Raw genomic sequence first — 10,622 nt, 5'->3', positions numbered from 1 at the left:
GTCCCAAGTAACCAGAGCCTTTCCAAAATGAAAGTTATGCAATATGCAATATCTGATTAGGGTCAGAAGTTGTACAACCTGGGCAGGTAGAAGGGAATTCTTAGGTGATCACATATGCTATGAGTCCAACTGCCATGTTCTGTTGAAGCTCTAATACCTCCTTGAGATCTTTTATTATTTACTTTAAATATATTGTGTTAAAATTTTTACTACTCTTTTTAGCTTCACTAGGAGCAAAATGAGCCTGCTATTGTAGTTTAATATGCTATTTCAATCATTTTGAATTTGCATCAAAATAAATGTATGATTATTCAAAAGACAGTAGGTCTGTGAGTCACCTCAAATCATCTTCCTCATATGGCTTTGGGTGATATCACCCAGGTCCTCAGCAAAGTTTTAGCTGCCAAACATGGTGGTCTGGTTTTAGCTCAAGGGTCTGGAAAGAAGTCATCATAAAAGGGGAGGGCAGCCTTCTTCCTCCTTCCCAGCCTGGTGGTAGCAGCAGTGGTTCTGGGGAGGCTGGTAGGAATTCCAGGGGAGCAGCACAGGTCTGGTGGCCAACTGAAGATCAATGATCTAGAATATAGGTTAGAAGCTGTTTTGCACTGTGGACTGACAGCAGATTAACCAGTGTACAACAAACACTGGCCCAAATTGTCCAGAGGGAAGGGGGTTGCTGGTGCTACACCACTTGGCTGGGCTATGGAGTTAGCATACTTTTGTATAACATGTAAATAAATACCTTTCTAGGCTTAGTTTACAAGGAGCTTCCATGGAAATTATCATATTGTTTTTTTTAACTCATTGATGTGATACATTGTACGAGCAGATATCCTAACATCTCAATTTGTTTCTAAGGTTTTTATTGGAGTTCTAATGCTTTGGAGATGAAATCCCCAAGTCATTTCCAGGTAGAGGATTAGGAACTTTGTACTTTGTGATTCCCAAGTAAAGGCTCTCTGCTCAGCCAGTTTGGATTTGAATCCTAGTTCTGCCACTGTACATGCTGGATGACCTTAAACAAGAGATTTAACCACTCTGATCCTGTTTCCTGCACTGTAAAATCAGATAGTATTAGTAATATTAGGACCAACCTCCCAGAGTTGTGGTGAGGCATAAATGAAATCATTTTGTGAAGTGTTTAGCTGGTAGGTGTTTAATAAGTATTATATTATATAAGTATTATTGATGCTTTTTAGTTTATATTATTAAAATAATGAAACTACTATTAGCAGTAATGACACGCCTAGAGGGTTTACAGGCCCCTGTGCCTGCACCTCTGGAAGTTCCTTGCTAAGCCTCCGTAGACTTTGGGGAGAAGGTGGCCACTTGCACTTCCCTACCCTTCCGTACTGCCACTACCACACTAAAGCTGACAGTAGGGCAGGGCTGTCACTAGGGTAAGCCAAGCACAGTGACTGAAGTACTCACTTCCAGCGCAAAATTTGGGGACATACTCAGAACTCAAGATACTCAGTACTGAAGATTTTTTTTTTTTTTGCGATACGCGGGCCTCTCACTGCAGTGGCCTCTCCCGTTGCGGAGCACAGGCTCCGGACGCGCAGGCTCAGCGGCCATGGCTCATGGGCCCAGCCGCTCCGCGGCATGTGGGATCTTCCCGGACCAAGGCACGAACCCGTGTCCCCTGCATCGGCAGGCGGACTCTCAACCACTGCGCCACCAAGGAAGCCCCTAAAAAAAATTTTTTTAATGTAATATTGAAAAAAAAACACTAAAAAAATTCCATGATAACGAAACTACCAACATTTTAAATAAAGCTAGGATCAGGATTACTGATTTTTCCTTTTGTTTTAGCCTCCCATATAGCACCTCATGGTACTTTTAAGTTTTTTATTTTGAAAAAAATTCTAAATGTCATATTAAAGTATTTATCTTGCTTATTGAGTTGGTTTCCTCTTAAACAGGCAAGCAAGGCATCCTGGTTACTGGCCCCTACATTACTAATAAGTTTATTAATATTCTTCCTATTAAGTCATTACTACTAATAGTAGTTTCATTATTTTAATAATGTCAAGGCAAGCGTCTCACTCCTCTCACTCCTAGTCTGTCTTCGGGAAGTGGGGGACTGTGTTGTGGGCCAGGAAGAGCAAGTGGTAAAATATTTGGGAAACCTGAGACAGGTGGGTTGGGCGAGCCAGGAGCCGGCAGGCTGCCCGGAAGGTAGGGGCTCCAGGGTCCGTGGGCGGGAAAGGGGCCGAGGCAGCGCTTGCTGGGTCCTCCCGCCCGCCTGGTACGGGGTCGGGCCTCGCCTTTGAGGGGTCCGTGCGGGGAAGAGGCTGCAAACCTGTCCGCGGGGCCGCCGGCGGGGCGCTCGGGTAAAGCGTTGGAAGGAGGTACCGCGCTCGGTCGACTGGCGCCCCTCAACGGCGGGGCGGAAGCATTTACCAAGGCCTCGGCCGTAAGTGTACGGACCTCCTCGCCCTTCCTCCTCCTCCCTAAGCCCTCCAAATCGGGATGCTCCGCCTACCGCCGCCCCCCGTCCTCCTTCCAGCCCAAGAGCGTGCTTCCTTTCCTCCCCCCGCCCCTCCCCCCCGCCCCAACTCCCTACAAACACAAAAAAACCCACTGGGACTTAGAGTTAATTTTTAACTGTTTTTATTTTGGTTGTAACAGTGATTAGAAGGAAGGTTTTGGGAGGTTCAGTCAGCTTTAATTTTAATTTGACTTTAGACAAATGAGTTGATCTCTGAATCTCAGCTATTATGTAGGAATATCATTTTACCCATCCCATAGGATTTTTCTTTTTTAAAAAAATTGAGGTAAAATTCACCATTTTAAAGTATTAGAATTCAGTGGCTTTTATTACATTCACAATGCTGTGAAACTGTCACCACTCATTCCAGAACATTTTAATCTTCCCTAAGATAAACCCTGTACTCATGAGCAGTCATTCATCATTCCCCGTATTTCCACCCACTGGCAACCACAAATCGGCTTTCTGTCTGTATGGATTTGCCAATTCTGGGCATTTCTTATGTGGATGGAAATAATCAATAAGCCAATTAGAGCCAAATTGAGGATGATCGTCCGGGAGACGGTCTCTCAGATAACTCTGAGGAACTGCTCCAGAGAAGCATGATTTTCCGCATAGTTTCATATCTCATCAGAACAAAGAACACCAAACAAGTCAGGAATACATTCCTTCAAGATTTCACAAAAAAAAAAAAAAAAAAAAAACAGATCAGCATGTATACAGTGAGTCAGTATGGCCTTGGCACCTGGGAAGGGAGTCTTATCGAAGAAGTATGTAGCACTGACATCCCAGGAAGGGAGGCATTTAATCTTTATTTTTTAAAAGAACATTCTTTACTTCAGGTACCCTTTTCTTTAATGATTAAAGCAGATGTACAATGTATGTTTGATAGGCTACAAACAGGCGGTTTTAGCTAGCATAAAATTCAAGTTAAATCCTGTATAAGCTAGAATGACTGCCTCATAACTCAATATGTGAAAATTTCTTCCATCACATTTATATATAGAATCATTATAATATATGGTCTTTTGTGTTTGGCTTCTTCCACTTAGCATATTTTCAAGATTCATGAGTGTTGTGTCATGTATTACATTTTGGATAACACCACATTTTGTTCATCCATTCTCATGGACTTTCGGGTTGTTTCCACTTTTGGGGTATTATGAATAATGCTACTGTTTTTGTGTTGACATATGCTTTCCATTCCTAGAAACCTAGGAATGGAATTGCAAGGTCATATTGTTACCAAGCCCAAGCTCCTTCTGCTCATCGCACAACAGGCCAATAAATCGGGAGAGGAGTTGTTGCAACAAGGAATAACGATTTTAATGGGAAAGCTAGCAGACCGAGAATACAGCAGACTAGCGTCTCAAAAATCCACCTTACCTCAGTCCGAATGCGGGCTCCTTTTATATACCAGAGGGGGGAGGGGGCGGGGCCACTGTGGCACCGACCAATGGCTGAGCGGGGCTGCTGCAGCTAGCGCCTGCCTCTCAGGTCTCACACCCTGAGTAGAGAGGTGCGACCCCAGAAAGCCGCCAGGTCTGAAGAAGTACCAGGTTGCTCCAGCAACGTTGTCCTCCAGGTCTAGGTGAAGCGAGGCGCAGAAGCCGCTGAGACCCCGGTGGCCACGTGGAGGCTGTTGACACACCCTTTCCTGGGATCGCTGTCTGAGGCGGCGGGCCCCCTGGGCTCAACCCGCGGCTGGCCTCACCGGTCAGTTCACGACTGATGACGTGGCCTGGGAGCGGGTGTCCCCAGGGCGGAGCTCCCGCCCGCCTGCCCGCTTGCGCAGTGGGTGGCCGGCAGGTGCGGGGCCAGGCCGGTGGGCTAGGCCCAGCCGGAGCGCGGAGAGGAGCAGCGGAGCAGCCCCTGCCCCAACCGCGCAGCCGCCGGCGCCAGAGAGGGAGGAGGAGAGGGCCCGTCACAGTTTGGGTTCGGGCTGGGGAGGCCGCTATTACAATGTGGTAATTATATGATTAACTTTTTGAGGAATGGCCAAACTTTACCACAGTTGCTATATACCACGTTACATTCCCACTAGCTGTGTGTGAGGGTTCCAGTTTTCTACATTCTTGCCAACACTTACTTTCTGTTTAAAAAATTAAAATGTTTTTAAAATTACAGCCCTCTTAGTGGGTAAATGGTTTCTCATTGTGGTTTTGGTTTAAATTTCCCTAGCAGCTATGTTGAGCATCTTTTCATGTGCTTGTTGGCCATTTGTATAATTTCTTTGGAGAAATGTCTATAGATCCTTTTGCCCTTTATTTTATTGGTTTGTCATTTTGTTGTTGAGTTGTAAGAGTTCTTTGTTCGTTCATAACGTGAAATCCTTATCAGACATATGATTTGAAAATGTTTTCCATTCTATGACTTGTCTTTTCACATTTTTGTCCTTTGATGCTCAAAAGTTTTGATTCTGATTAAGCCCAATTAATGTATATTTTCTTCTGGTGTCATATCTAAGAATGCATTGCTGAATCCAGGTTATGAAGATTTACCTATGTTTTCTTCTAAGAGTTTATTGTTTTAGGTCTTACTTTTGGGTGTTTGATCCATTTTTAATTAATTTTTGTATATATTGTGAGGTAAGAGTCCAACTTTATTCTTTTGCATGTGTCTGTTACCAGGCCCTCTCCAGATTCTTGGGCAGCAATACCATAGAAATGAATTTCACTCCCACAAGGCTCTTAGGTAAGCAAAGCTTTTTATTAAAAGGATAGTTTGTGCACAGGGGAGAAGGCAGAAAAGAGTGCCAACTCCCCAAGGACTTTCAGGGAACAGGTTTTAAAGCGAGTGTGAGGGAGGGGGCAGCAGGTGCCCGATCAGCTTGTGCTCGATTCTGAGATTGGTTGGCATCAAGATGAAGTTTCAAGAATCATCAACCGTCAACTGGTGTGGGGGTCTGTGCACTTGCGGTCAGCAGTTTTCATCTGGTGGGGATCTGCCTCCTGCAAAAACAACTTGGGAATGTCTGCCAGGCCTTTATCTATATCTTTCAGGGAACTGGAAAGCTTTAGGCACTTTGTTTTAAGGGATCTGTGAAGCCTGCTTGCGCAAGGTCGTTCCCTGGGTCCTTTTCAAAAATGGCTGTACTCTTGTCTTCCAGTCTCACGCCTATTTAGTTGTTTAAGCACTGTTTGTTCAAAAGACTGTTATTTATTGTTGAAAATCAATTGACCATAGATGTACGGGCTTATTTTTGGATTCTCAATTCTATTTCATTAGATTAAGATATATCTATGCTTATGCCAGTACCAAACTGCTTTGATTACTGTCACTTTTGTAGAAAGTATTGAAATCAGGAAGTGTGAGACCTCAAACTTTGTTCTTCTTTTTAAAGAAATTTTTGGCTATCCAGGGTTCCCTGCAATTCTATATGAATTTTAGGATCAGTGTGTGCATTTCTGCAAAAAAGGCAGCTGGGAATTGACTGACTCTGTAGATCAATTTCGGGAGTACTGCAATGCTAACAATATTGAATTTTTCATGAGCATGGGCTGTCTTCATTTATTTAGGTCTTCTTTAATTTCTCTTCCCCCAGTTTTATTGAGGTATAATTGACAAATAAAATTGTACTATATTTAAAGTGTACAACATGATGATTTGATATATGTATACCTTGTGAAAGAATTCCCACATTCAAGTTCATTAGCATATCAATCACTTCACAAAGTTGCCCCCTCTCCTTTTTTTGGTAAGAACACTTACAATTTACTCTCTTAGCAAATTGCAATTATACAATACAGTATTATCAACTATAGTCACCATGTTTTACATTAGATCTTCAGAACTTATTCATCTTATAACTGAAAGTTTGTACTTTTTTGCCAACCTCTCTCCATCTCCCTCACCCCTTAGCCATGGCAACCTAGAGATTACATTTAATCTATAGATGACTTTGGGCAGTAGGAACATTTTAACAATAACTCTTCTGATCCATGAACATGGGATAGCTTTCCATTTATTTGTGTATTCAATTTCTTTCATTAATATCTTGTTTTCAGTGAATACATCTTTCACTTCTTTAAATTTACTCCTTAAGTATTTTATTATTTTTGATGCTTTTGTGAATGGGATTGTTTTTTGTCTCCTTGTTGAACCTGTCGTTTTGTTCTTGTATTGTCTTCCTGATTTCATTAAATTGTTTATGTGTTCTCTTGAGCTCTCTGAACATCTTTTGAATAATTATTTTGAATCCTTTGCCAGGCAATTAAACTATCTCCATTTGTTTGGGGTCAGTTACTGGAAGTTTGCTATGTTCCTTTGGAGGTGTCATGTTTCCCCAATTCTTTGTGACCCTGGTAGTCTTGTGTAGGTGTCTGCACAACTGAAGAAATAGTCACCTCTTCCAGACTTTATGGACTGACTCTGGTAATGAAAGACCTTCTGTGGGTGGGAGCATGCTGGAGTCTGTTGTGACTCTGTATCTAGTGGCGCAGGCTGCCAAGGGCAGGGGCATGTGGCAGCTCTGGGTCCAGGGTGGGGGGTGGGGGCATGATGTCTCTCTCGGTCAGGCCACAGGGGTCCACAGCATTGACAACTATGTGGTCCTTGGTGAGCATAGTGGGGTATCTGCAATGGCTACAAGGGCTATTGGGGTCCTTGTGGTGCCTCCAGGTCCAGAGGCTACACACAAGGGCAGGCAGCAGTGGCATGGAGCTGCTGGTGGTGTGTACATACCACCAACTGGTGCCTAAGTAATGGCAGAGGCTGGTTGCGGATACACACACAGTGGTAGGGGCCAGGGCCAGGAACAAGGGCCAGGGCCATGTGAGGGTACACAGGCAGCTTCAGAGGCCCTGGATGTTGGTGTATGTACATTCTGTGCCTGCAGGATCTCACATCAGACATGCACAGCAATGGAGGCTTAATGGGGATCTAGCTGGCTGGGTGCAGGTGCACAGTTTATGGGGACAGCTGCAGGTGAGCCTAGTGGTGCAGGCAAGTGACAGGAGATAAGGCCAGAGCTGAGCCCTCAGGCAGCTGTGGGGGCCCCAGCTGTCAGTGTGCAATTCCATGGCTGCAGGATATTGCTACAGGTATGCACACTGCCTTAGAGGCTGGTGATGGGAATCTACTATTATTGTATTGCTGTCTACTTCTCCCTTCAGTTCTTTAAATATTTGCTTTATATAGGTGCTCTGAGGTAGGGTACATAAATATTTATAAATGTTGTATCCTCTTAGTTAATTGATCCCTTTATCATTATTTTTTTTTGGAATTTTGTTTTTTTTTTTATACACCAGGTTCTTATTAGCTATCTATTTTATACTTATTAGTGTATATATGTCAATCCCAATCTCCCAGTTCATCCCACCACCACCCCTTCCCTGCTTTCCCCCCTTGGTGTCCATACGTTCGTTCTCTACATCTGTGTCTCTATTTCTGCCTTGCAAACCGGTTCATCTGTACCATTTTTCTAGATTTCACATATACGCGTTAATATACTTCCTCCCAGAGGAAGTAGCATTTAACTTAAGACCTAAAGTCTTGAGAGTTTGTCAGGCAAAGAGTGAGGGAAGAGAGCTCCAGGGTGAGGGAACAGCATGTGCAAAGGCTTGGAGAAGCAAAGGAGCCTGGCAGATTTGAGGAACTGAGAGGCCAGTGTGGTTGGAACTCAGAGGTGGAGTGGGGGGCAGGGTGTGGTGCAAGAAAGGCTGGTGAGGTCCACAGGGACAGACCAGCAGGGCCTTCCCAGCCATGTTAAGGGCAAGGTAATGATTCTGGGCACAGCTTGGCCTCCAATGCCATCCCACACCACCTTTCATCTGCTCTTCTGGGTCAAGCCCTCTGACCCCAGAATTGCTCTCTACCCATGACTTTCCCTCCAGTCAAGAATTTTCTCAACTATTGCAAGGGTCTCTTGTCATCACTTCCCAAGAAATTCAATTCCTGGGGGACCAAATTCTGGAAGCATTTGTCAAGGTCTCAGGTACCATCAGGTAGCCCATGTTATGTTGGAATATTTACTAAGTGGAAGAGTGAGTGTTATTATCCCCATTTTATAGATAACGAAACTGAGGTTTGGAGAGATAAATCACACACAGTTATCTCTACAGTCTTTTTTTTTATTATTATTTTTTATATTTTGCGGTACGCAGGCCTCTCACTGTTGTGGCCTCTCCCATTGCGGAACACAGGCTCTGGACGTGCAGGCTCAGCGCCCATGGCTCACGGGCCCAGCCGCTCTGGCATGTGGGATCTTCCCGGACCGGGGCACGAACCCGTGTCCCCTGCATCGGCAGGTGGACTCTCAACCACTGCGCCACCAGGGAAGCCCTCTACACTCTTTTGACACCTCATTTCTCCCCAGAATTTGGGAAGCTACATGGTCTGGCTGTTAGGATTCTATGACTCTGATTCTATGACATGTCAGAGAGGATGCTAAGGTTTAGGGAAACATGGAGATTTCAGGGTTCTAAAATTCCACAGTTCTAAGCCTTAGCGCTCCAATAAACCAGGTTCCTGATGTGTGCTAGCTAGTCCAAGCCTGGAGAGGCAGGCACCACCCATGAGCCCTTTTCCACCCGGTCTCCTGGGTCCCACCTCACAGACCAGCCAAAGGATGCGATCTGGGCACCCCCTGATGGCCAGGAGAGGATGGGAAGGAACGGGATAGTCGGGAGCCTTACACCCGAGGGCAATGTTCTGGGGCAGAGGCCGGAGTTGAGAGAAGGCGGAGAGTTCCAGGTCCCGCCGCAGAGCAGACCTCCTGCTTGTCAGACAGCCCAAGTGAGCTACAGTGGGGGACCCCGGGAGCCATGGGGTGCACGCGTGATGCCATCCTGGATGCGCTGGAGAACCTGACTGCAGAGGAGTTCAAGAAGTTCAAGACGAAGCTGCTTTCAGTGTCGCTGCACGAAGGCTACGGACGCATCCCACGGGGGACGCTGCTACCCACGGATGCTGTGGACCTCACCAACAAGCTCGTCAGCTACTATCTGGAGGCGTACGGTGCCAACCTCATGGCGCTCGTGCTTCGCGACATGGGCATGCAGGAGACCTGGGGCAAGGGGGAGCTCGCCTCCTCCACCCTCCGCGCAGAGGTCCAGACCAGTATGCCCTCATCTGTACCCTCCTCCCAACCCGAACATTTGCCTCTCCTCACGCTTTCGCTTCCTGTTCCTCCTACCCTTTAATAAAAGCTCCTCCTGCTGGGGAGGCTTGGTATTGACCTTGGCTTCCGGACCAGGAGATCCCTGACCCCAGAAAGACTTGGAGACACCACTTAACATTTTCTTACAGGCCCTGGAACCGTGCCAACCGAGATGAAGTCCCCTCGCCAGACAGCAGCCAAGTAAAGCCTTCAACACCCAACCTCACCTACCTGGGCACCTCACCAGCCCCGCCCCACTGCACCCCTGCACAGCCTAAATCTGTTGTCCCAAGGCCAAGAGCACCCAGAGAGCACAAAGCTAGACCAACCCTCCCCACCCAGCTACTCACACACCTCCAGGGCCCGAGCCTGGTTGGGAGGAGAAAGGGAGACAAAGTTAAACTCATCCCACTATAGGTAGAGTCCTGGTGGCATGCCCATCTTGAGCCCCACCGCTTAGGGTTGCATTCAGGGCAATTTCTGAAGAAAGCCTAGTGTTCAAGAGGGACAGGCTCCAGCACCCACCCTGGTCCCAGCTCATCCCCTCTCCTCCTTCCCGCCCCAGCACTGCACTTTGTGGAGCAGCATCGGGCGGCCCTCATTGCGCGGGTCACAGACGTGGATGGGGTGCTGGACGCCCTGTACGGGAAGGTCCTGACAGAGGAGCAGTACCAGGCAGTGCGGGCGGAGCGCACCAATCCTACCAAGATGAGGAAGCTCTTCAGCTTTGCTCCAGCCTGGAACCGGACCTGCAAGGATCTGCTCCTCCAGGCCCTGAGGGACACCCAGCCCTACCTGGTGGTCGACCTGGAGCAGAGCTGAGGCATCTTCCCCAGCAGCGGTCCCACAGACAACCCCTGGCTGTTCCAGCCATCTTACCTGGAGTCTCTGATTTTTTTTATACACGATATATGAAAAACCAGCTTGTACTTGGTGTGTTTCCTACTTCCAGCCTGGAAGCACATGCGGAGCTGAGCTACACATCCAAGCCCCACAGAGGCTCAGGTGAAGCTCTAGTTTCCGCCTGTT

At 46.6% G+C, this 10,622-nt stretch overlaps 1 protein-coding gene and 1 long non-coding RNA gene across 2 annotated transcripts; one reads left to right on the top strand and one right to left on the bottom strand.

Annotated features, from left to right (window-relative positions):
- Positions 1-241: 241 nt before the first annotated feature.
- LOC137206357 (uncharacterized) lies at positions 242-2,457 on the bottom strand. Its single transcript, XR_010934626.1, has 2 exons — positions 2,306-2,457; positions 242-576 (listed from the first exon to the last, which is right to left on the bottom strand). It is a non-coding gene; the product is annotated as an uncharacterized lncRNA (long non-coding RNA).
- Positions 2,458-8,563: 6,106 nt separating this feature from the next.
- Positions 8,564-10,622, top strand: LOC137206356 (apoptosis-associated speck-like protein containing a CARD). Its single transcript, XM_067705111.1, has 2 exons — positions 8,564-9,543; positions 10,089-10,622. Exons 1-2 carry the CDS (start codon positions 9,259-9,261, stop codon positions 10,413-10,415), a joined length of 612 nt encoding a protein of 203 aa, XP_067561212.1. The 5' UTR covers positions 8,564-9,258; the 3' UTR covers positions 10,416-10,622.

The sequence above is a fragment of the Pseudorca crassidens genome, chromosome 15, assembly GCF_039906515.1.
Source record: "Pseudorca crassidens isolate mPseCra1 chromosome 15, mPseCra1.hap1, whole genome shotgun sequence".
Taxonomy (NCBI): Eukaryota; Metazoa; Chordata; class Mammalia; order Artiodactyla; family Delphinidae; genus Pseudorca; species Pseudorca crassidens.
Note: the sequence above shows the minus strand (reverse complement) of the source record. Positions and strands in the feature narration are given on the sequence as shown.

Excerpts from the sequence above, each read along its gene's own strand:
- LOC137206356 (XM_067705111.1), top strand. The coding sequence starts at position 9,259 with ATGGGGTGCACGCGTGATGCCATCCTGGATGCGCTGGAGAACCTGACT. Across the intron at positions 9,544-10,088 it reads CCTCCACCCTCCGCGCAGAG|TGTTCAAGAGGGACAGGCTC; the intron begins GTCCAGACCAGT and ends AAGAAAGCCTAG.